We start from the raw sequence: 26,783 nt of genomic DNA, 5'->3' as shown, positions 1-26,783 counted from the left end.
CAATTCAGTGTGGACTTGAGAGTCACCTAGCAATAACATTACTGGAATAATGATATCCCATTCAAATGCTCAATGTGTACAGTGTGCTCCTTATTTCCCTGAATTGTTTTCATTGTTCAAAATTTTCTTCGTATGAGGACAAAGAAGTCAACAGTTTTTAAAGTGTAATATTTCAAATTAATTCCCCTAACCTACCTCAACACAGGGGCTGGCTGGCACAGACATAAACGCTGCTCAATTCCCAACCAAAATTTGGCGATCAGGACACTTCCCCTTCCATGTATGCATTTGACTCTCTTTTTCATTTCTGGAGATATCTATGGTGGTTAGCATTACATCTGCATTAACTTTTTTCCTAGTCTTATTTAGCACCAAATCATTTTAGAAGCTGTGATTAGGTTGGGTTGGGCTGGAAGCAGGTTTGAAAACCATGGTTTGGTCTACATAAGCTTTGCAAAATAATCAGTGCAGACACATGTATTTATAAATAATGGTATCATAATATTTATATGATTTAACAAATTTCCTAACAGCCTGCCTTGAACATCATCTGATACAAAGGCACTACAAACCTTGAGAAGCAACATAGTAATTTTTGGATAGTAAGACTATTGCACACAATGCATTCCATATGGCGAAATGTGAGTTGTCTAGTACATGTTGTTATGTTGGCAAAATGTTGGCTGACTGCTTTGCTGTGCTGCCAGATTGCTACTCTGTCTATGAGTACCTGAATGCATACCGCTGTTTTCCACCTTGGCAGATAACGTATACTTTGTGAGATTAAGTAGTGTAATCCTATTCATGTCTACTCAGAAGTAAGTCCTATTAAGTTCAATGGGACTTACTCTCAGGTAAGAATGTATAGGATGCAGCCTAGGTTGGTAGGCTATAAACTGTGTTTACTTAACCAAAAAGCATTTTCACTGAAATGAACATAATACGCATCCATTGTAACTAATACTGAGCTAAATATGCAATTAAGATTGCTTTGACGAGATTAGTAAATTAAGACAGTTTTGCCTGGGTTGTTATTCTAGATAAAAGATCATGTCACTTTGTCCACATAAATTTAGAGAATTTACTTCCAGTAATAACACAAACTACTCTGATGTGCAATAGGATTCATCATTTTACCTACTTACAGTTTGAAGCTCACATTCTCAAAGAAATTGGAAGTGAGATCACTTTGGGAATATCTGCATTGTCTTTTTGAAGGGAGTCACCTAGGTATCCAATGCACATTTGAGTCCTTCAGTCTGCAAGCACTGGCATTGCAGCTTACACTGTGCTTTTGCTCATCTCTATCCTGTGCCACACAGGGTGCGGATGTCATGATTTTGGGGAAGCTCCATCCTTTATGCAAGTACCCAATAGCCAAGTACTTACCAATGTCTTCACCTGGTTCAGACAATCCTCCTGGAAATTTCCATACATTTGTTGTCTTAAAGGGGAATAAATAAAACTAGATAGTTAATCTTTTTCCTTGTACAAGGAACCAGAAATACAATTCCTGCCTTTGTTGACTGGTCCTTTTATTTTTGCAAATGTGATCACCAAAGAGAATTAGATGTCTACATGTATTGCAATATAATAGACATATATTAGGTGTCTATTATATTGCAAGAAAACATACACTGATTTGTCTAATGACTGTTAGACGGTTTATACTTGCATCGTTGCTGCTCGTTAACAGTTAAAATAGTAAAGGTGACGTTAAAGAAGCTGCTATAGTTATATTCTATAGCCACAATCCAATACTGAGTTAGGCACATTTAAACCTTTGGCCTTAAGTGCACCAACCCTCTGTTGGATTGGAGCCTATGTAATCTAATATTTAATCATGTATATTCTACTTCAGTGTTTGCAAACATCAGTACATTGTCTAAACAGATTATGATTGTAGTACTGTTCTATACTGCACTGGCTATGAAATTTTCTTTTGTATCTGTAATAATCAATATGTGTATCACATCATTTTTTTGTCATGAAGCTGAAAAATAAAGCTGAGATTCTGGTGTGTTATCAGATGAATCACTTGTTCTATAATTCAGATTAAATAATATTTAAAAACCTAATGATAAGAGATTGCAGTATGGTGTGATTTCTCCTTCTACCTACAGGCCATGTGTTACAAAGGAGGTCAAGTATATTTAATGTATAGTTTTGATTTGTACCCCAAAGGGCATTTTACAGGGGAAATACAAGACATAATTTTGTCCGCCCGCCCCCATTTCAGGATAGCTTGAAATTAATGGGAGAAATATCCAAGTGTTCCCTAGAGCCAGGGGTGTAGTCATCTGGGGGCTCAGGCAGTCTTAGACACTTCACTTTTTTAGGAGCAGGGTCCCTATATCTCCAGCATGCTATTAGCCAATCAGCATGAAAGGGGAGTGTGTTAGCCACTGAGAAGAGTCTCCTAACATGCTTCCTTATTTTCTTCTGCTGATTGGAGCCAATCGGAGCGAAAGGAGGTGACTAAGCCACTGAGAAAACTCTTCTCAGTAGCTAACAGTCTCCTCTTTCCTGCTTATGGCTCCTAGAAATGTGTTGTTGTAGGAAAAAGCATTCACGAAGATCTCATTCTCAACCTGACAGCAAAAAAAGGGGGAGGGGGCGTGGCTGTGACTAACACGAAGGGACCCTGCACTTCTGAATTTGCCTCTACACTACTGCCTAGACCAGTTGTATCCTCCTAACTCAGTTGGTGCACAGTAAGAGATGGAAAGCTTTCTGTAGTCAGTGAGCTGAATCCAGATAAAGTTAGTTGCACATAGTCTACATGAAATCAATGGTAATTTAGTCGTGGCTAACATGTCCAACTGATTTCAGTGTGACAAGTGCAACTAACTTAGGCCTAATGTCTTGTGAGCCAGTCAGGGTCAAGGCTCCTGCTGTGAAGCATGGGCAAGGGTGGGGGGAAAGGTGCACACTCATTTCTTTCAGTGACTGTGCATGGGGAAGTTTTTGGTCTACCCTGTCCCTGCTCAACTTGTTCTGAAGCAATGACGGTGGCAAATGTTGTCTATTGCAACAACAATATTGCTTACAGGGATTCTCTGAAAGAAGCGGGGATATTTTGGCCTATGGGCCAAATGTAGCTTTTCAGGCCTCTCTGTCTAGCTCTTGGGGCTCTACCTAGGCCATGACCCCACCTGCCCTGTTTTGCACCCACTTCAAATGCCTTTTGCTTGGCTAGAATCTGCCTAAAATGATCATTCCTCTTGCTTGCCTAGATGGAGGTGTGTGTAGAAACTGGCTATTATGTAGCTGAAATGTAGCCTGCTGTACAAAAGTAGACTGCATCCCTTCCTCTGCCCACCTTTGTCCTTGTGTGGCCACTTGAAGGTTGCTCATATGGGAATGTGGCTCTAGGGCTGAAAAAGGTTTTCCCTACCCCAGCTCTAGGCAGTGCTTCTTGGTCACCGTTACTGCTGTTTTCCTACCCCCATGGCATAAACAAGCAGGTAAGAGAGTGTCTTCTGTCCTCCAGAATGCAATCAGAGTCCTACCACAGGAAGCTGCCCATCCCATCAGAAGGAAAGGGAAGAAGGTGCAAAGAGATGCACTTCCCCCTCCCCATTCATGTCATATTAATGGGCTCTTGACTAATTTACATATAAAACCAATTGACAGGTAGTATACTTTGCTTCATGAGTTTCAAATGGTAAAACCGCTCTGAATACCGCTTACCATGAAATCCCTATTCATAGGGTAGCCATAAGTCGGGATTGACTTGAAGGCAGTCCATTTCTATTTCCATGCTTTCAATTCACTGGAAACTGTTCTACATTTTAGTGGGCTTTAGCCAGGACATCACATGAGCAACTCTTAAAAGTATACTGACATAGTACAGATCACTGTTACACAAATACATACTGACTTTGAACTTTCAGTATATTTGGCTACATCTCTGGAATCTAAAGTGCTGTGAAGCTTACGTGAGCACACACACACACAGAGTTTCTGAATCTAAAAGTAGCTGTTGGCAAATTTCAAGTGAAATTTTTAAAAAGGCAGGAAGCCAAATCCTTAACAAGAACAATATGATTCTCCATGAACTCATTCTCCTTGTTTAGAAGTGTGTTTTAAAATACATTTTTGGAGGAATGGTTATTTCTTGCATCTAATTAAAATAATATTCTCTATCACACATAAGATACCCAGGTACATCCCATGTTATTTTACCAAAGTGGTGTGTGTGAATTTTCCTGTGCTGCAAATTATAGATGGTCAACAATCTACAATTTGTGTGCCAAACTTAAACATTAACCTGGCAATTTGACAAAATACGAACAGTTTTACATGACTTGCTACATTGGAGGCATTTGTTTTGAACTCTTGAATTACAAATGCAGCATATTATATAATACTGCCTGGCTATCTTTCTGTTCATTAAATGTGCTGTAGCTAGCTGCGAGATGAAATTTAAACTTAAAGCTAAGAAGGAAAAAAATGGAGTAATTATTTGACTAGAACATAAGAAGGCGGATAAAAATAAGCAAGACCTTAATCTAATTATAGAAAACAAAGGAAATAAATGCTTCCTGGTATATAAAATGTGGTTGTTCACAGAGAATTTTTAACAATCCTTTTATTTTTATTATAGGCAATAAATGGTTTTAACAGGCCCAGTATAAATTTCTTAAGTGTTTCATTTACATTTCAGTTTACATGTATAATTTCTATGCTGTTCTTAATATATTTTTCATCAATTAGATTTGCCACTGAATTTACGACAATGGCTTGGTCCTGAAATTGATAGTGAGATAATGGAGCTTTAATCCACCAAGTTATTGATTCATATCTACCTTAGATTTGTAGTGAGTGGAAGCAATTATCTTGTGATGAATATGCAGTGGCTGCCTTCCAGTTCCACATTACAGAAACCGCCATGACCACAGTTAACACTTATTTTTATTTTTTATTTTATTCGATTTTTATACCGCCCAAAGCCAGAGGCTCTCTGGGCGGTGCACAGCATAGAGTAAGGTGTTACATGTGCGGACCGTCTGGTCCTCGTCAACAGTCTGGCTGCTGCGTTTTGCACTAGCTGTAGTTTCCGGACTGTTTTCAAAGGCAGCCCCACGTAGAGTGCATTGCAGTAATCCAATCTAGAGGTTACCAGAGCATGCACAACTGAGGCGAGGTCATCGCTGTCCAGATAGGGATGTAGCTGGGCTACCAACCGAAGGTGGTAGAATGCATTCCGTGCCACCGAGGCTACCTGGGCCTCAAGAGACAGGAATGGATCAAAAAGAACCCCCAAGCTATGAACCTGTTCCTTCAAGGGGAGTGTAAACCCATCCAGAACAGGTTGAACATCCACCATCTGGGCCGAGAAGGCACTCACCAACAGTGTCTCAGTCTTGTCAGGATTGAGTCTCAGTTTATTAGCTCTCATCCAGTCCATTATGTGGCCAGGCAACGGTTCAGCACATTAACAGCCTCACCTGAGGAAGATGAAAAGGAGAAATAGAGTTGCGTGTCATCAGCATACTGGTGACAACGCACTCCAAAACTCCTGATGACCGCACCCAGCGGCTTCATGTAGATGTTAAAAAGCATGGGGGACAGGACTTCCGGGAAGTGGTGCTGGCTGGTGGTTGTCTCTGAGGGAGCTCTGCCTCAGAGGAAGCTTTTTTCAGGTTAAAAGCCAGCCAAGAGGAATCTTGGACTGGCCTAAATGTTCTCCAAGGTATAGGAGAACCGATCAGATCTTCCACAAGACTTCGTTGAGCTGTCGGCGGCTGGAATTGATCAGGAAATTCCTGAGATAAGAAGGCAAGCCGATCGGCTGAAGACGGAGTCAGGAATTCCACGCAAGCTGAACTGGAATAAAGCGAAGCGTTTTTTCTTCTCTAAAAAAAAAACGTTCTTAACCAACGAGCCCACTTCTGCCTAAACCTTATCATTCGGCTTAAATTACTGCAATAAAAGGGATTTGTTTATGAATCAGCAATTGAGAAACCTGGGTGAGTCATACTTTTTCTCTTTTAAATATAATTAAGGAAGAAAGAAAATATAAACAACTTATATACTTTTTTTTACGACAAAAAGCTGGCTTGAATTTGGACTTTTAAAGTTTAAAAACGGATGAGAGGTAATTATTATATTTTGGACTATTTTTCTCTTTGGACTATTTCTTGTTGGATGAATCCGCTGCTCGTATATGCTACTAATTGTTTAGTCTTGGCAACCAGAATTGTTTTGCATTCTTGGAAGCAGATAAGGACTGTGTTGTGCTGGCTGGATTTCAATAATAGGCCTGGAATATTAACTCTTCTTTTTGGTGGAGGGAAAAAAAGAAAAGAAATAGACTGCCCTTAGGTTCTGAAATAGTGATTAATATTAGAAATTAAAGGCCTCTTTTTGAAAATGACAACTAAAAAAACAACTAAGGCCCAGGGGCGAAGAGGTTCTATTGATATACAGGAAGAGGATATACCCTCAGAAATGTTTCAAAAAATAATGGAAGGGATTAATGCTATAAAACAGGAAATGAAACAGGAAATGAAAACTGAATTGACAGATATAAAAGACTATATTAAAACACAAGTGGATGAGATTAAAGGGACAATTGGGCAAATAAAGGAAGATGCAAAAAATACTAAAGAAAAGGTACAAACCTTGGAGAATAGAACAGATATACTAAATCTGGAACTAGAAAAAAATTTGGACTATTTAGCTGTGACTGAAATGAGAAATAAAGAGCATTGTTTGAGATTCCGTGCAATCCCTGAGGAAACAGGTGAAGACATTAGAGATAAAATTGTTAATGCTTTAGTAAAATTTCTGGACTTGAATGAAGATAGGATGGAATTTGAAATAGACAAAGTTTATAGAATTAACTCCAGATATGCAACAATGAAAAAAATTCCAAGAGATGTGCTTGTTCATTTCGTAAAGAAGACGACCAGAGATATGGTTTTACAGCAACACTTTAAATATACCTTTAAAATTGATGGTAAGGAAATACTGGTGATGAAGGAAATTCCTATTAGACTTTTACGTAAGAGAAAAGAATATGCTTTCCTTACAGAAAAACTTAAGCAATGCAAAATTCAATTTAGGTGGGACGTCCCAGAAGGAGTGATTTTTACATTCAGACAACAGAAATACAGACTGAATACTGTTCAAAAAGCAAGGGACTTCTTGAGAAAAGCTTCAAAAGATATGGAAGAAGATAAACTCAAAGATATGGATATAGTTCCTGGGAAACAAAGTCAACAAGGATATGCAGAGGAGGGGAAGGAAGATGATGGATCAAAAGGAGCATCAGGCAAATTTTAAAATACACGCTTAATGATGGATTACAAATACCTAACTTGGAATATAAATGGAGCCAACACGGCGCAGAAGAGAAAGAAAGTGTTTCATTATTTGAAAAAATTAAAATTGGATATAATTTGTCTACAAGAAACTCATATTCAGAAGAAAGATTCCAAATATTTGATTTGTAAAAATTTGGGTGAAGAATTTATTTCAGCTGGACCAAAAAAAAAAAATGGAGTTGTTCTCTATATTAACCCACAATTGCTTCCTAAATTGGTATTATTGGACGATAGTGGTAGATTTGTGGGGGTTGAAATTACTTTACAAGGTACAAACATTTTGATAGTGGGTATTTATGCCCCCAATGAAGATAAAACAAGGTTTTATACAGGACTTATGGAAAAATTGTCAGAGTTTTCATATGAGCATTGGTGTGTCATGGGTGACTGGAATGGGGTAATCTCACCAAAAATTGATAGGCTTTCTGAAAAAAATATCAAAGAGACACAAGGTAAATTACCGAAGATTTGTTTTGAACTCATGGAACATTTAGAATTGGTGGATACCTGGAGATATATAAATGATAATGCAAAGGAATTTACTTATTTTTCAGAAAGACATAAAACATTTTCGAGGATTGATATGATTTGGATGTCAAAAATTTTAGCGAAGGATATTTTTAAAATGGATATATTACCAAAAACTTTTTCGGACCACAATCCTGTGATATTAACTTTAAAAAAAAAAAATCTTGGATTTAGATGGAGACTAAATGAATCTTTATTACAGAATGATAAAGTAGTACAAGAATGTAAGAAGAAATTAAAGGAGTTCTTTGAATATAATTTATATAAAGGAACAAGTGAAAATATTGTTTGGGATACTAGTAAGGCATTTATGAGGGGATACTTTATTAAATGTAATTCTGAATTAAAAAAAAAGAAACAACAGAAAATGCAATTAATTTTGGAAGAAATAAAACAAAAAGAGGAAGAATTGAAAAAGAATCCAGCTAAAGTTTCTATTGTAAATCAAATTAAAATGTTACAGAAGCAAGTATCAATGTTGACAGTTAGAGAAATTGAAAGGAAATTAAATTTTGCTAAACAAAGGACTTTTGAATTTGCAAATAAACCTGGGAAATGGTTAGCATATAAATTAAGAAAAGAACGTCAAAAAAATATTATTTTAAAGATACAAGAAGGAGATGAGACGCTGACAGATAATGTAAAAATCAAAAAGATTTTTCATCAATATTACTCAACATTGTATAAGTGTCAAGAAATTCCATCTGAAAAAATAGAAGAGTATTTATCTAAACAGAATTTGCCGAAAATTACAGATTTTCAGAGACAAGTTATTAATGGCCCTATTACGTCAAGAGAGATATCTGAAGCTATAAATAAAATTAAATTAGGAAAGGCGCCAGGACCAGATGGGCTATCTGCAATGTATTATAAATGTTTGGAGGAAGAACTCTTGCTACCCTTACAGTCTACAATGAATTCTATTTTGCAAGAGGGAAAGATACCGGATAGTTGGAAAAATGCTAATATAACATTAATACCTAAAGAGGACCAAGATTTAACTAAAACAAAAAATTATCGGCCAATATCTCTACTGAATAATGACTATAAAATTTTTACAATGATTTTGGCTGAAAGATTGAAAATAATATTGCAACAATTTATTCAGGAAGATCAATCAGGGTTTTTACCTAAAAGACAATTACGTGACAACGTCAGGAATGTTTTGAATGTGTTGGAATATTTAGAACAACGAAATGATAAACAAGCAGCTTTGATTTTTTTAGATGCTGAAAAAGCATTTGATAATTTGAATTGGAAATTTATGTTCCAGGTTTTGGAGCAAATGGATTTTGGAGACAACTTTATAAAATGGATCAGATCGATTTATACATCACAGAAGGCCCAGATAATTGTTAATGGAGACTTAACGGATTCATGTGAAATACAAAAGGGTACAAGACAGGGATGTCCATTATCTCCCCTTTTATTTATTCTGGTTTTAGAAGTGCTGCTTAGAGATATAAGGCAAGATAAAAGGATTTCGGGATTAAAAATAAAAAAGAAGAATATAAATTGAGAGCATTTGCTGATGATTTGATAATTGTACTAGAAAACCCTTTGGAAGGAATTCATATATTGATGGACAAATTAAAAGAATTTGGACCGTTAGCAGGATTTAAGATCAACAATCAAAAAACAAAGATGTTGGTGAAAAATTTAACTTTAAGGGAACAGAAAGAGTTAATGGACAAGACAGATTTTACAATAGAAAAAAAGTTGAAATATCTAGGCATCATCATGACAAATAAAAACTCAAAGCTGTTTCATAATAATTACGAAAAATTATGGACAGAGATTAAGAAAGACTTGCTAAGATGGGATAAACTACAACTGTCATTAATGGGTAGAATATCTGTGATAAAAATGAATGTATTACCGAGAATGATGTTTTTGTTTCAAACAATACCTGTAATATCCTCTGATTTACCTTTTAAACAATGGCAAAAAGATATTTCTAAATTTGTATGGCAAGGAAAAAAACCAAGAGTTAAATTTAAATTACTTCAAGACGCTAAAGAAAGAGGAGGACTGGGATTACCAAATTTGAGACTTTATTTTGCTGCCTGCTGTTTAGTCTGGATAAAGGAATGGATCTTATTGAGGAATAAAAGACTATTGGATTTGGAGGGCCACAATCTGAAGTGGGGATGGCATGGATATCTATGGTATGACAAAGTAAAAGTAAACGTAGACTTTAACAATCATTTTATAAGACGTTCTCTGTTGAAAATATGGAATAGATACAAACCAAGGTTTTATTCGAAAATACCATTATGTGTCTCAAGTCAAGAAGCGTTTTATAGAAGAGAAATGTCTGGAAAAGAGAAATGGTTAACTTATCAAGAACTATTAGAAAATGTACATGGAGAATACACAATGAAAGAGAGAGAACAATTGATAAAGGAAGGATATAGTTTTCATTGGTTTGCCTATTTACAATTGTTAGAAAGATATAAAATGGACAAGAAAATGTATGGGTTTGAAATAAGTAAATCTGATTTTGAAATAGGTTTGTATACAAATGATGAAAACATAATTGCAAAAATGTATAAACTTTTATTGAAAATGGATATGGAGGAAGAACAAGTAAAAGAGTGCATGGTAAAGTGGGCAAAAAATTTTGGTCATAACATACAAATGGATCAATGGGAAAATATGTGGAAAAAAGGCTTGAAATTTACATTATGTTATAATCTTAAAGAAAATTTTTATAAAATGATGTACCGTTGGTACATGACTCCAGAAAAGCTGTCAAAAATGTATAGTAATGTCTCTAATGTTTGTTGGAAATGTAAACAACAAGAAGGATCTTTTTATCATATGTGGTGGTCATGTAAAAAGGCGAAATTATTCTGGGCACAGATAGGTAGGAAGATGCAAAAAATTTTAAAGATAAATATTCAGTCAAAACCAGAATTTTTTTTACTGGGTTTTATGGATAAACAAATAGAAAAGAAATATGGAAGAATATTATTATATATGATTACGGCAGCAAGATTATTATATGCACAAAAGTGGAAAATGGAATCAATACCAACAATGGAAGAATGGCTACTGAAATTAATGGACTTAGTAGAAATGGATAAATTGACGTGTTTACTTAGAGAAAAATCGACAGATACATTCCTTAAGGATTGGAAGCCTCTCTTAGACTTTTTGTCGAAAGATCAAAATAAAATGATGATACTGGGATTTGATGATTAATTAAGACAGCTTATGGAGAAAAGGGATTCTGTATGTACATATTAAGGGACAGGTTTGATGTATATTATATACTTATAGCTGATCTGTGACAAATCGGAAGTCAACCATTTTATTTTTATTTTTTGTTGTAGTATTGTTATGTTTTTTCTTACTTTGTTTTGTTTGTTTCTTGGAAAAATTTGAATAAAAACTATATAAAAAAAAAAAAAGCATGGGGGACAGAACCGATCCCTGCGGGACTCCACAATGGAGAGTCCAGGGTATCGAACAGTGCTCCCCAAGCCCTACCTTCTGGAGACGGTCCACCAAGTAGGAGCGGAGCCACTGCCAAGCCGTACCTCCAACTCCCAACTCCGTGAGTCTCCCCAGAAGGATACCATGGTCGATGGTATCAAAAGCCGCTGAGAGATCAAGGAGAATCAACAGAGTTATACTCCCCCTGTCTCTCTCCCGACATAGGTCATCATACAGGGTGACCAAGGCCTTCAGTGCCGAAACCGGGCCTAAAACCGGATTGAAATGGGTCAAGATAATCGGTTTCATCCAAGAGCACCTGGAGCTGACTGGCAACCACCCGTTCCAGAACCTTGCCCCAAAAAGGGACGTTCGCTACCAGTCTGTAGTTGTTCAAGTTATCTGGGTCCAAGGAAGGTTTCTTCAGGAGTGGTCTTACTACCGCCTCTTTCAAACGACTAGGGACCACTCCCTCTCTCAAGGAGGCATTTATCACTTCCCTGGCCCATCTGGCTGTTTCGACCCTGGCCGCTTTCACTAGCCAAAAGGGGCAAGGATCTAGTGCAGAAGTGGTTGCACGCACCAGTCCGAGTACCTTGTCAACTTCCTCAAGCTGTACCAACTGAAACTCATCCAATAAATGAGGACAAGACCGTCCTCCGGGTACCTCATTAGGTTCAACTGCCATAACATTGGAGTCTAAGTCCCGGCGGATGCATAAGATTTTATCTTGGAAGTGCCCAGCGAACTCATTACAGTGAATTACCGATGGTTCTCTAATATCCTGAGGGTTAGAATGTAGAAGCCCTCGGACAATTCTAAAAAGCTTGTGCTTTGGCAGTTTCAACCATGAGGCCAAGTAGTTAAGTGTGCAGTTGAAGTAATCTGACAACCCTCAGAATAGTAATCTCTTTTGATTATCGGGTCAGGTATGTAATTTATTGCTGTATTAGTGCTACAAATACTGTACATCATAATGTCTTAAACCAAACACACCTCTGTTTGAAAAAGAGCCCACAGTGAACCACTGGTCACCGTCTAACATAGAGATAAATGTGTTTAAATCCATTGACTGACAACCCAAAAGGATTAATGTGCCTAACGCTACTGAATCATTGCTAGTGCCAGCACCAAGTTTAATGGAGTCCTAGACAACTAATTCTACTGTTGGACGCAGAACACATTCTTCCACTCAGGATCAGTTTGGGCAAACTGAGCAGTACAAATGGTAACTACAGACAAAGTTCCACTGCAGCTTTCTGTGATGAATGAATGGGGATGGTTGTAATGAGCACATTATTCCTTCCCTCTCAAAAACCAAGATGAATCTCTAAATGCAGACCCACATGGACGCTATCAATAATGAAAGGCAATCTTGGGTCAGAGTTATTGGAAGCCAAGGGTCCTTGTACACTCCCTTGCTAAATGATCTCACTGCCTCATACGTGTCTGTCTATTCACAGTCTTGTCCTCTGCAGGCCCATAGCAGGGGTTTGAACTTGGCATCTACTCGGTACAGAGTTATTCCACTGAGGGACAAGGAGCTCCTTTCGCTCTGGTTTATGTGGCTGTCCTCCCTGGGTGCCATGCAAGGGAGAAAGGGAAGCTTTGCTCTGTGGAGGTTGCACCAGCATCTCCCCAAGGCAGGCTTCAAACTCTTCTGTCCAGTTTCCCATTACAGTGCTTTTTCCCACTGACCTATCCACCAAGCAGTTCTTGGTGTCATGAGCCCACTGTTACTGTTGCAGTTTCTGCTCTTCCTTGTGTATGTGGCCCTCTGTTTTGTAAGTTTGATCCTCTTGCATAGATATTGATTGCTGTCGCTGAGCATCTGTGATGAGCATCTGTGCAGGAGATTGTTCCTACAGACAGCAGGACTTGATCCCATTTCCTGTGAAGCCCATGTGTTTTATATGCACGTCTCCTTTCTATTTGGCTATGGCGCTGGCTGTTGTGATTGGAATGGCATTCCAATTCTTCCCCTCTGTGGCCCTGTTTTTCTAGCAAAGGTTCAGACATTGCTATGTATTGATTGGTGCCCTCCCTGCATAGCTAATGTGGGTGCATTATCAAGTGACCTCATGATTGGTGGGTAGCAGTAATGTTATGGACATCTTTGTCAGTGTTGCTTTTGTTTCAACAGCTATTATGTTGCATCTATTGTAACCCAGTTAAGCATGGGTTACAACATCTAGATGACATTGGCTTTAGCCGTGGTGTAGTTGCCCTCCTGCAACACAGTAACATTGTGCTGCCTCAAGAACTCTTGTGTCAGATGTCATTCAAGTCTGTAGTTCGAAGTCAGATTCAACACATGCATACCAATGTAAGTTATTTGTACACTGTAGCCTTAAGTTATGTGCAATTCAGTAGGGGTTACTGCTTACACAATGACGTGTACAGAGTAGAGTTACTCTGCCAGTTTTTGGCTGCCTTGCTGTCTCTGCTAAAACTTTTAATAAATTCTGAATTACAGCAGACGCCCAGTAGCTTATTTTTAAAACCTCAAATGTAACTTGCTTTTTCCAAAATACTAAAAGAAATTAGGCTGTTCTATGCAGCTTAATGGTTTACATTTTTCTTTTTTTCAGTTTCCATCCTTGATTATACCAAATCTGTCTACTTCTGTAATTTTGTCTGTAACAGCCAGTAATTACTGTGAAATGTTTAAAGGCACAAGCAAGACATGTGCAGCCTGCATATTTACCCAGAATTGGCCCACTGGACACTGGGGAGTGACCACACATTGTAGTTCACTTTTAATGTACATTTCGCTTGTTATATGTTCATTTAACAAATTTTAACTCACCAAAGAGAAAACGTGTAATGGCTCCACAAACTGAAAAACAAAACCCACTCAACCCTTTTCAAACAAAACACTATGAAGAAAACATCAATGTCCAAAAAACAAAAATAAAGACATCCAAATCCAGTAAAACTCACAGTGAGCTTCGGTATGTAATATTTAGAAACTCCCAGAACTGAATTACACTTTCTAAATATAGTGAGCTGATGAAGAGGCATTACTTTATATCATTGCTATCCCAACTAATCATGGACTTATTGACAAAAACAATGATCACACAGATGACCTACACTCAAAAGTATTAGTCTTTGTCACTTTAACTACAGAGGAAGTGAATAATGTTAACTTTTAACCATTATATTACATAAGGAAAATGAACAGGTTTGGTAATACAATACACTACATTCATGTCAAAGGGCTGGATCTAGATATAGTCCAGTGGAAGAAATTTGGGTGCTGGTGGCACATTTCTGCCAACTGTTGTGCAAAAATGAGTGGAACACTTTTCACATACATAGAGTAATAACATATATTGAGATGGTGTGCAGGATCCTATGCATGAAATTGTGCAATGCACGGATCTTGGGCTAAGATGGAAAAAAAACTCTTCTACAAGCTGAAGTGTGTCTCTGGATCAACCCCAAATTATTTATTCCAAATAATGTGACAAACTTACTTTATTCCTGTCTTGTACAACCAATACTTTTCCAGTGTGGGTATCTAATACAGCACCTGTTGGAGAAATAATATTTCCTGTATCCTCTGACATAATGAAAAAACAATGATCAAATTTCACATTTGAAGCATTGGATGATTTTAGGAGAAAAAAAATATTAAGAATAATTTTTTTAGAGTACAGATACCACTGGCAATGCCATCCCAACACCAATATGGAACCTCCTCCCCCAAATTGAAACAACTGGATCAGATCTTTGTTTCTGTGTTGAGGCTGATTCACAACCCTGCCAAAAATGTAAACATTTGTGCAGCTGAGCTTTCAGTGTTGTATCAGTTTTGTCCTCTGTCTCTGCCCTTCAAATCTTCCCCAGGTTAAAGGCACCTTTCAATGCATGAATTGCCACTGACTCTAGTAGGCTGCCAGCACACTCAATTTTATCATGCCGTTTTGGAGGACGAAGAGGTCACAGTTAGGAAGACATATAAGCTAAACTCCAAAGCAAAAGTGTTTCCACATGCAGGAAAGATTAAACAATGAGTTTTGAGATGGCTTAATAAACTAATCATACTTCTATGCGTGGGAGGAATGGTTTTGAAATGAAACAGCAACCCTGATGTAATGTTCTGAAAGGACATTCCTTGGGAAATTAGTCATAAGTCTTGCAGTCTATGTCATGCAATGCATACGCCTGTGGAATCCTGTTGAGGCTGTGATGGACAGGCCTAGGATCCGCCTTGTTCCATCATCAGCCAATCCTGCCAGTGGAATGTTCAGAAGCGGGGAGGAGTGTGTAGAAAGGTCTGTTTGTCAGTTGAGCAGGAGGCATGAGTTAGGGGTTTCTATGAGATGCAGTTAAGTGGAGATTAGGGGAGTAGAGATGTTATGAAGTGCTAGGAAAGGAAAAGGGTTGAAGAAGAAACACTGATACACAAAGTTCAGGGAAAGGTTATATCTGTAACATGGTACCTGTCATGCTTATGTGCCAACTTTACATGCTTGTCTCAAATGAGTTCTTGGTTTATAAATCAAGTTCTCTTTTTGTTTTACATGATCACTTGAAGGTGGAAGGAGTGATGAGTTACAAATAATATTGGAGCCCATATAGAACTGGTCACGCACATCAAGATCTAACAGGACACACACACGGCACACTTTTTTACTGCTCCTGTTTTGGGCAGTCGCCTCATGGGCTGTCAGTAATCTAGGAGAGGTTACAAAAGGCAGGTGAGGTGGGACAGATAGTCCCCATGAGGGAAGAATTGAGCTAGGTGAATGGACCTGGTTTTCATTCTCATCTGGGTTTTAAGAGGGCTGTCACAGAGGCAAAGCAGAAGCCCAGACTAACTTTGAAGTGATCTGCAGTTATGCTAACAGTGTCCTTGGCTTTCGAGTTACAAAGAGAGTCTCAGTGTTCAGTTCAGATTTCTAGGGCATTAAGAGTGAATATGCAAAACAGGGTCAAACAAAACATGGCCCTTTGCTTGTAGCATCACTGTTCAATGTGAACTTTGTGTGGAGAGACTATTTGCACTGTCATCTGTGCTAGGTTTCTTAGGGTTGCCAGCGTATTTAAAGTCCTCTGCCTTTAACAGCAGCCTGATACCTAGAAATGCAGATGCCCTGTTTCTTTTGCTTAAATTCTCTATGTCAGACATTGCTGCTGAAGGCACAGAAAAAGAAGCAGTGCAAACAAACAAACGTATTCCCCATTACCAGAATATGTGACGGCCATTTCCTTGACATGAAAGTCAAGCAGCACTTTGCCAGATGTAAGAATCTTTGAAATACTTGACAGCATGCACTGCTTGTATTATTTGTACTGGGGGTAGAATGTGACAAGGCTGTTGTCATGACTGCTTCTGTTAATTTTGTCTGCATATAGAACATGTGGGGAACCTCTGGCCTTCCAAATGTTGCTGAACTACAACTCCCATCAGCCCCAGTAAGCATGGTCAATATCTAGGGATGATGGGAGCTGTAGTTCAGAAAAATCTGGAGGGACAAAGGTTCTCTACACCTGGTATATAACGCTGATAAGAATGCAGAAGTGAAAAATTGACATAGAATAATGTTGAACACAGGCCATCATAGCTTTTAAGATCTTATGACTCCGCTTCATAGGTAGGGAACATTTTTGAACCTAAGGGCCACATTTCCTCTTGGTGAACTTTGAAACGGCCGCATACCAGTGGTGGGCAGGGCCAAAGACAAAAGTGATTGGAGCAAAGAATGCAGATTTTTGCCTTTGTACAGCAGGCAAGTTTCTACACACACTCACAAATCCCTTTCTGTTCTACATCCAGAGAACAGAAGCAGAGTTCAAGGACACATTCCAGCCAGGGAAAAACTTTGGGATTTGGCTCTCCTTGAAAAACTGACCCAACAGAACAGATTTCAAAGAGGAATAATTAAAGCGGACAACTTTCTTGAATTGTTTACCTATGCAAATAGTGATAATTGTCTCATCCAACCAGGCCTGGCATCAGAGGGCAGCCAGATTGGGCCCTCGCCGAGGGCCCCTGCAGCCCAGAGGGCCCCCTCAAAGGCCCCTCCTTAGGGTGGGAGGGTGGCATTCCCATTCCATGATCCACAGCAGTGTTGGGTCCTGCAACCCAACCCTGTCATAGATTGCAGAGAGGGAGCGTTCAGGCACCCTCCCCAATACAGACAGTGTGGGCTTCCATAAGCCTACCCGCATGCTCCACCTACCTCCCGTCAGTGTGAATGCTGTGCATACATGCTTGCCATAACCCAAGACAGGGGGGCTTCCCTAAGGGGCTGACACCACCACCACCATTTTGGTTGATGGCAGGCATGTGTGCTATTCATGTATGTCATTCACAAAATATGAGAGGTAAGAGAGGCACGTGGGTGGGCTTATTAGCCCCGCACCATCTGTATGTGTGTGTGTGGGTGTTGGGTTATGGTGCCCTGGGCCCGGAGCAGGCTGGTGCCCCAGAGCTTAGTTGTACCTGGCGCTGGCCCTGCATCCAACCTCTTAATGGCCACCTCCCTTGCATACACAGATGTCACCCTTTGAACTCGTTCAGCTCACTTGGTTGGGTGGTGTCTTCTTATATTCCCTTTTTTCATACTTGTGTTCATTATAGCTTTATGCTTTGAGTGGTGTTACCAGTTTTGTGTTTTGTGTACACATTTGTAAAAATTTAATAAAAAATATATGAAAAAAAAATATCTGCAAAATATCCCCAAACTGGCATAACGCCAGCATAAATTAGACTGAAAAACTAAAGCTTTGCGCTGGAGATTTTAGTATCTCAAGATTTTTGTACTATATCAGGAGAGCTCTCTGAAAAACTTGATTTTACATTTTTGACTTCCAGGTCAATAACTGCTATAGAGATGTTTTATACCATAGTTGGTGCTTTACAGTCCAATCCTCTTCTTCTCAGAGGTAAGTCCCACTGAGCTCACTGGGATTTCATGCCATGTAGGTTTGCATAGGATTTCAGCTCTAGTGTTGTATTTTAATTCAAAAGAGTAAAACAGAGAAAAGAAGGGAGAAAATTGAGCCTGATCTCTTACGGAGCATTAAATGAGAAAAAGGAGTCAGCTTTGGTGCATCTGTCGATGACAAAGACGGCTTTAATTGTGTGCCAGAGAATTAAAGTTCAACTGCAGCTGTGGTCTTCTTCATGACCGTAAACTGAAAGGCCTTGTACTGTAAACATTTTGGGATACTCTTAGAAATAGCTTTTTTGGGTTGCGCTTTTAAATGGTTTTTTAAAGACCCAAACAGCTTTAGAAACTTTCCCCAACCACATACATTCATGTGTAGCAGCAGCATTAGGTATTCAAAGCAATATTTGTATCTGTATCTGGAGTTCCATACAGTACACCGACATTCCGTAAAGCAGGGATGGGAAACCCTCCAGACTACAATTCCCAATATCCCTACACATGGTCATGTTAGCTGGGGCTGCTGTGAGCTGGAGTCCATCAACATGTGGAAGGCCACAGGTTATCCACCCCAACTCTATAAAGTTTAGAGTCAACAAAGGAAGCTGCTTTATACTGAGTCAGACTGTTGACCCATCTAGTTCAGTATTGTCTATAATGACTGGTAGCAGCTCTCCAGCATTTCAGAAAGAAGCCTCTCCCATAGTGATGGAAACAGAATAAGAACCTCAGCTGTTTCACCACATATACTTCACCTTGTTGGTAAGAGACGGTATCCCTTTTCAATAATTTAGTTCTAATGTTACTAGCCAAACAAATCTGCTTCAAGTGCAGCACTTTATATGCAAGTAGAATAATTGCTCCAACTAAATGTATACTGAATTTTCTTCCAAATGTTTCTTGCAGATTCTTATATGAGACACAAACTTATGGTGCTTGAATTTCTGGGGTGCCAAAAGGGCTCTGCTCCTTAGCCATTTTCTTTTGTAGGCTGGGGGCAGGGAATTTGGCTAAAATGGGAAGTGGCAGTTTTAGGAAGGATTGCGCATTAATTAAGGGCTCCCCTGTCCTTTCTCCCTTAATTTAAGAATGTAAGAGCCCAACTGCATCAGAACAAAGGTTGATCTAATTCTAACCCAGCATTCTGTTCTCACATCTCAGATGCCTATGGAAATCCCACAAAAAGGATGAGCACAATAGTGCTCTTCCGCTCATGTTCCCCATAACTGGTAGTCAAAGGCATATTGCCTCCAATACTGGAAGTGACAGATAGCCATTGTGACTTGTAGCCCTTGATAGTTTCATCCTCCATGAATTTGTCTAATCCCATTTTAAAGCGCTCCAAGTTGTTGGCCATCACTGTGTTGTGTGGTAGCAAATTCCATAGCTTAATATGGAAGTAATTCCTTTTGCATGTCCTGAATAGTTCACCATTCATCTTCATTGGATGACCCCCCCCCCGGTTCTAATTTTATGTGAGTGGGACAAAATACTGAACACTGCAAGACCATCCAACCATTTCAACTTACTTTTAAAAAATTGTGGCCATGTCAACAGAAAACGTTCTAAACTTTCTGTTACACCTACACCATAGCTGGACCTGATATAGAATCTGCCTGTACCACTTCCTTCAAAGTTCACATTTAAACTTTTGTTTGGATCTCTTTCACTGAGTTCTTTCCCAATGCTTAATCTTAGTTGGATCATGCCTATGGTAATTAGCAACAGCATTGTATTCTACAAAGACCCTTTCTTGATTGTTCATTTTTTAATTATATTTCCCATATGTTTGGAAAACATGCTCAAACATGTCCTTATGATAAATCGAAAGTATTTTTTTTGTCTTTGCTGCCCTCTACTGATTTAGCTATGCCACAATTTAAAATAGGGGTTTTCTTTGGGGGGGGGGAATTCTTGGATTTGAAACTAGGGTTTGAAGTGGGCACAAAGGCATCGCTGGTTATTATTAGCCATTGTTGGCACCAATGCAGACATAACAGTACACAATGGTTACAGCAATCCATGAAAGGGAGCAGAGATATTTGCATAACAGAGGTGGGATGGGGAAGGAAGAGATTATGTCAGCCCAAGGTATACTCTTGATCTTGTCACTCGGGAGTGTTATGTCTGCACTGGTCTATGTACTCCCCAACATTTTTTATAAGGCTGGTTTGTTATAGGTTGGGTTGTTTTCTTTCTCTGAAGCTCACCTGCAACTCCTAATTGATGAGTGGAGTAACTAGGTAACCTGCTGCATCCTTCTGCTAGCCAAAGGGTGAGTGTAGCAGAGTCCGATTCTGCATGATGGAAGGCAAAACCTTGCTCTGCAGCCACAGATATAAATCTGCTTTGTAGAATAGGAACATGCAGCCAGATAGCTATGTGGCCTTCTGTTCTCCATTGCTTGATAGAATCTAGAAGGGGAAAAACACAGCAGAATGTACTAAGTCTGTGGTAAAATCTGTAATGGATAATCTTTGCTTTCCTTCTATTGCATTTGCTTAACAACCAGCTAAGATTAGATAAAAGCAGCTATAATGGAGAATGTGTGTGTATATATGATGTACAAACACACACACACATCTTCCTATACTCTCATAATCCACTTTTAAATGATTTATCTTTGTTTATAGACATATATCAGCATATAAAATAACATATTGCAAAATCCTGGGCTCCTTCTAGGTGAAATAATTTTGTTGCATCAGGTATCTTCAACTGCAGGTTCGGGTGTAAAAGAAATATAGAGATAAAAAAAAGAGTTAAGGTGAAATCCTACGAACACTTACCTAAGACTAAACCCACTGAACCTAGGAGTGGTTTGCTTCTAAATAAACAGGCACAGGATAGCTCTGTTAAGTACACAGACAGTATAAGACTGCATGAGAGAAAAAACATGGCTTCGTGGTCGTCTAGAGTAAAAACTTGGTTTCATTGCAAACCTCAGCCACAGTTGTCTCAGCCACAGCTTCCATTTGCAGAACAGGGAGAGTAATTCCTATGCCAAAAGTATCCCTATTTTGTTGTAATAAACACTGATGGCTTACATTAGTGCTTCCTTTTGTTTCTTTTTTAAAAGTAATTTTAATTAATTTTAATAATGTAAAGGTAGATTGATACTGATTACAAAGTATTTATTTATTAATAAAAACATTTATATACTACCCTTTACAAAACATCAGGGCAGTGTTACAGAAACATAAAAAAACATTTAATACACTACAAAACAATCCTTAAAACACCCATCTGCTCAATTGTATACATAACTCAATCTATATAAAAATAACAAAGGAAAGAATATATTGAATATCTGAGTCCATTTAAACTGTTTTGTTATGTTGACAGGGTTCATTAAATGCAGTTGGAAACAAATACTCAAGATGTTGAAGACCTATTATAACCAGCGCTAGTCCCAAAGGGTGGCCAGGTCGGGCCCTGGCTGAGGGCCCCTGGAGCCACAGAGGGCCCTGATGGGCCTCTCAGTAGGATGTGGAAGGAGTAGTGCTCCTTTTCTGCGATCCTCGGCAGAGTAGCTGCCGCGGATCACAGGGAGGAAGCTTCATCTGTCCACCCGTCTCTCCTATCTTTTGAGGCTGCACAGGCTGTGCGCGCAGGACTGCCTTAACCAAGATGGTGGCTGAAGTTTCCCTAAGGGGCTGAAGCCTCCAGCGCCATCTTGCCTGCGCAACCACAAAAGACAGGAGAGACGGAGCCAGCGAACAGGTGGGTGGAAGAAGCTCCCTCCCTGCAAGAGACAGGTAGGTGTGTGCGTGCATGTGCATGTGTGTGAGGACACACATGCGCCAGAGCCCAGGGCAAGCTGGTGCCCAAGGACCCTGGTATGTCTGGAGCCAGCCCTGATCATAACTATGAAGTATTTCACATATGCATATCTCTTGCTTGGGCTTCAGTTTTTTCATTAATTAATAAAATCAAACCACATCATATAAAACATATCTCCCCCCCCTTAGAGTTAGGGTGAAGTTGGGAAGTACTCTTTATTCACATACACAAGAAACGATAGCCTTGTATCTACAAAATGGTTGTGGCTTGTCTCTGCAAAGCTTGCAGCGTTGGGTTAAGCTTTTCAGACAGAGATGTAGCTGTTATTGGGGTTGCTGATGTTTGTTTTGTTTTTAAAATGTATTTATTTCTGTTTTTAACAGTGTTGTAAGTTGCTTGGAGACCTTTAGGTAACAAGCGGCTAACAAATCTAAATAATAATGATAATAATAATGATAATGTCAGCCATATTCTAAGTATCTAGCCTTGAACTGTAAAACCAGTTGGGGACTGCCAGGGCTGGACAACCTGTTTCCACCACACACAGCAAAAAGTGCTTCATTTCTTAACTAACAGGTATACCTGCCCCTTTATTGACTGATTGATATCCTACACTTCCTCCTGGCAGGAGCCCAGGGCGACAAACAAAAGCACTAAAACTTTAAAACATCATAAAAACAATCTTTAAAACACATTAAAATAAAACATCTTTAAAAATGTTTCTTAAAAAAAACTTTCAAAACATCTTCTAAGATTAAAAACATTTTAAAAAAGGTTTAAGAACATATTAAAAAGCAATTCCAACACAGACGCAGACTGGGATAAGGTCTCAACTTAAAAGGCTTGTTGAAAGAGGAAGGTCTTCAATAGGCACTGAAAAGATAACAGAGATGGCGCCTGTCTAATATTTAAGGGAAGAGAATTCCACAGGGTAGGTGCCGCCACACTAAAGGTCCGTTTCCTATGTTGTGCAGAACGGACCTCCTGATAAGATGGTATCTGCAGGAGGCCCTCTCCTGTAGAGTGCAGTGATTGACTAGGTATATAAGGAATAAGATGGTCTTTCAGGTATCCTGTTCCCAAGCTGTATAGGGTTTTGTACACCAAAACTAGAACCTTGAACTTGGCCTGGTAGCAAATGGGCAGCCAGTGCAATTCTTTCAGCAGCGGGGTGACATGTTGGCAATACCCTGCCCCAGTGAGCAGTCTCGCTGCTGCATTTTGCACCAGCTGCAACTTCCGGACCAACCTCAAGGGCAGCCCCACATAGAGCTCATTACAGTAATCCAGCCAGGAGGTTATCAGTGCATTGACAACAGTGGTCAGGCTATCCCAGTCCAGAAATGACTGCAGCTGTCTTACCACTCGAAGCTGGTAAAAGGCACTCCTAGCCACGGAGGTCACTTGGGCCTCTAGTGACAAAGATGGATCCAGGAGCACCCCCAGACTACAAACCTGCTCTTTCAGAGGGAGAACGACCCCATCCAAACCAGGCAACTGACCAATTATCCAAACTCGGGAACCAACAACCCACAGTACCTCCGACCTGCTATGATTCAGACTCAAGTGTATCAGCCCACCACCGAGTCCAGGCAGCAGACCAGGGCTTGCACGGCCTCTCCCGATTCAGATGTTACGGAGAAAGAGCTGGGTGTCATCAGCATATTGCTGACACAGCCCAAATCTCCTGATGACCGCTCCGAAGGGCTTCATATAGATGTTAAATAGTATGGGGGACAAGATGGTACCCTGCGGCACCCCACAGCACAACTAGTGCTTTTGTTTGCTGCCCTGGGCTCCTGCTGGGCGGAAGAGCAGAATATAAATAAAATAATAAATAAATAAATAAAACTGCCAGGGGGGCGAAAGACAGTCACCCAATGCTATTCTCTGAGAATGACCTTGGAGATAGGATCAGAACCACTGTAAAACAGTGCCTCCAATACCCATCTCACCAAGTCAGCCCAGAAGGATACCATGGTCAATTGTATCAAAAGCCGCTGACAGATCAAGTAAGAATAACAGGGTTGCACTCCCCCTGTCCTTCTCCCGATAAAGGTCACCATCAGGGTGACCAAGGACGATTCAGTCCCATAACCAGGCCTGAACCCAGACTGGGATGGGTCAAGATAATCTGTTTCATCCAGGCGTACTTATAATTGCTGCGCCACAATCCTCTCAATCACCTCCCCTAAGAAGGGGGTATTTGCGACGGGTCGGTAGTTGTCACAAACCAATGGGTCCAAGACAGGCTTTTTCAGGAGCGGTCAGATCACAGCCTCCTTCAAGCCAGCGGGAACCACTCCCTCTCACAATGATGTGTTGATCACACCCTGGATCCACTTGGCCAACCCCCCTTGGCAAGCTTTAAGAAGCCAAGAAGGGCAAGGGTCGCGAGAACACTTTGTCCACATCATCAGGCCACATCAACTGAAATCATTCCCAAGACGTTGCAGCAGACGTTGCACCAGACACCTCATTGGGGACTACAGTAGATATGGAAGGGGCATCAAGACTGCTATGGAGGGGAACAACTTTACCCTCAAAGTGCATTGCGAACAACTCACAGTGGGCCTCCAAAGAGTCTAAAACTCAATTTCCTGGAGTTGATGTCATGTCTAGTCCCAAATGTGAATACATAGGGATAGATGTGGTTAATTCAACAGTAAAGAAAACTGTACACAAATTAAAAGGCAGTCTCATTTTGAATAATCACCTATATCTGAAAGCTAAATGCTGGCATTAAACAAACAGGTCATGTTTGTGCAATCAGTTTAATAAGCCGAGAGATGAACAGTTGCTTTGCTGTTCCCTTTGTGGCTCAACAAAAATAACAATGAATTCAATTAATTTCATCTAAACTTGGAAACGTCAGTTACCAGTTTGCGAAGTAGGCAGGATATTATATTATGCTTCAGATGAAATGGAGACTATGGAAATTTCCAGACTGTTGCTATATAATGAGGGGACAGAGACTCTGTTGCTATCAGGGGAGGCTGTTTCCACCTGCCTTGCCCCACCCTCCAGCCTTCAAATGTACCTCCTTTAGGTTCTGATCTTTGGGTTGGGCTGTGTGGGTTGGGGGATAGCTTCTACTTTGTTGTTTAGTTTTATTGCTTGTTTTTTGATGTTTATATACTTTTATGTTTGATGTTTATATGCCTTTATTTTGTACGTTGCTGGGAGTGGCTGGGTTTCCAGCCAGATGGGTGACTAATAAATCAAAATAAATAAATAAATAAATATTTTCAGATGGGATTCAATCGCATACTGGCAAATTTAGGTTCCATCAACTTGCATGATTATATTTGATTGGGAAGTCTTATGTAAGAAGCCCACTTCCCCCAAAAGATTGGACTTTTTGTGATAAGGAAAGTGCTGGGAAAATGCACAGGAAAGCCTGGGATAATGTTTGCTTCAACACAATGTCATCTAACCTCCTTGCAAACAAATCAGAAGGAATGCTCATTAAACAGCCTTTGTTTAACCACTGCAAACAAGTCAGGAAGAATGCTCAATAAAATAGCGTCCTGTGTTAATTACATCTTTCTTATTTAATTTCTGCTCATGCAAAGGGGCTACATGCTTAGAGAAATGACTTATTTATATCTAGTTTTATTAAACCTTGCTTTTTTTCTTTTCGATAACCTAAAACCAGCTCACTGGGAGAACCTCATCTCAAAAGGCTTGAGTATATTTACTGGCTGGAGCTGGGAACATACATTGCGGCCTCTTGCAGAGATAAGGTAGCAAATCTCCATAGCAATGTCTTGCATCCACAGCACAGTGCTTAATTTTGAAAAGGGGCACGTCTGGAAGTCACGCCCTCTTGACTGCAAAGGCCTCCCCCTTCCCTTCCCCTCTTCCTAGATGGGTATGGCGTAGCTGCGGTTGCTCAGCGGAGGGCTGCGGGAGGAAATGCATTCTGCGCATGGTCAGAGGCCCCGTTTCCTTTATTCCTCCATGGGGTCCAGGGGGCTGGCTAAAACCAGAAATGAAAAACAAATACAAGCTATGAGCACGCCTTCTTTCGTCCCTCGGAGGCGCCCTTCCGCCCTCTTCCCCTGCATCTCCATTGCTCCCACTCTCAGCAAAGTGCACTTGCCCTGCAGCCAGCTCCGGAAAGTGGCTTGATCCAGGCTCTCGGGACAACGCAGCTGAGACAAGTGTACGCTGAGCCCGTCAAATTTATCCCGCAGCGGCTGCAGCCCGTCTTCGGCCAGGCTGGGGGAGGTAGCGGAGTTGCCTCGGAGAGGGCCACCCGTACAAACCCGGAACTTAGAATGCTGCAAGAGCCGTCGACCCCGCGCCAGCCAGCCAGCCCCTAACATGGCGGCGGCAGAAGCAGCAGCAGCCGCCGCCACAAGAAGAAAACGCCGTAGAGATAGAAAAGTAGAGGAACTAACAGGATAAAGACTTCCGATAATAATGGAAAACCCTTGGTCAAGGTCCTTTTTGGAAGCAAAGTGGAGTCGCTTTATCCCTTGGCATCTCTATGGTACAAATGATCAGGATGGTGATAAATTATTCTAACAATAGCAATTACGCAATAGAAAAAATGATAACCAAAGTTAAAACAAAGAACACACGAAGGCTGTAATCCTGGACCAGCTGACAGGTACAGGTAAAGCTGCAATACTGTGCATGCTTACCTGGGAGTAAGCCCTACTGAACTCAATGGAATCTGCTTCTGAATAGACATAGGATTATACTGTAGAACAACTGTCTGACCTTTTCAATGTTGTGCATGTTTACTTAAAATCCCATGAAGTTCAATTGGACTTGCTATCTA

At 40.0% G+C, this 26,783-nt stretch overlaps 2 protein-coding genes across 5 annotated transcripts in view; one reads left to right on the top strand and one right to left on the bottom strand.

The window, feature by feature from the left end:
* The window catches only part of NUDT6 (nudix hydrolase 6), a 27,919-nt gene extending 1,502 nt beyond the window's left edge, over positions 1 to 26,417 (bottom strand). The window contains exons 1-4 of the mRNA XM_061585147.1: positions 26,097 to 26,417; positions 20,419 to 20,622; positions 14,786 to 14,841; positions 1,390 to 1,444 (exon numbers count right to left, since the gene is read on the bottom strand). Of these exons, the coding sequence (XP_061441131.1) occupies positions 1,390 to 1,444; positions 14,786 to 14,841; positions 20,419 to 20,622; positions 26,097 to 26,322 (541 nt within the window). The 5' untranslated portion in view covers positions 26,323 to 26,417. The remainder of the gene's footprint in view (positions 1 to 1,389; positions 1,445 to 14,785; positions 14,842 to 20,418; positions 20,623 to 26,096) is intronic.
* Positions 25,858 to 26,783, top strand: part of AFG2A (AFG2 AAA ATPase homolog A) — a 248,554-nt gene continuing 247,628 nt past the window's right edge. The window contains exon 1 of one of the 4 annotated variants that reach the window (XM_061585133.1): positions 25,858 to 26,489. In XM_061585133.1, coding sequence (XP_061441117.1) covers positions 26,420 to 26,489 — 70 coding nt within the window. In that variant the 5' untranslated portion in view covers positions 25,858 to 26,419. The other 3 variants (XM_061585145.1, XM_061585144.1, XM_061585143.1) reach the window with 3 other exon arrangements.

The sequence above is a fragment of the Rhineura floridana genome, chromosome 9, assembly GCF_030035675.1.
Source record: "Rhineura floridana isolate rRhiFlo1 chromosome 9, rRhiFlo1.hap2, whole genome shotgun sequence".
NCBI lineage: Eukaryota > Metazoa > Chordata > Lepidosauria > Squamata > Rhineuridae > Rhineura > Rhineura floridana.
The sequence above is the reverse complement of the archived record's forward strand: the minus strand, read 5'-3'. Positions and strand labels throughout refer to the sequence as shown.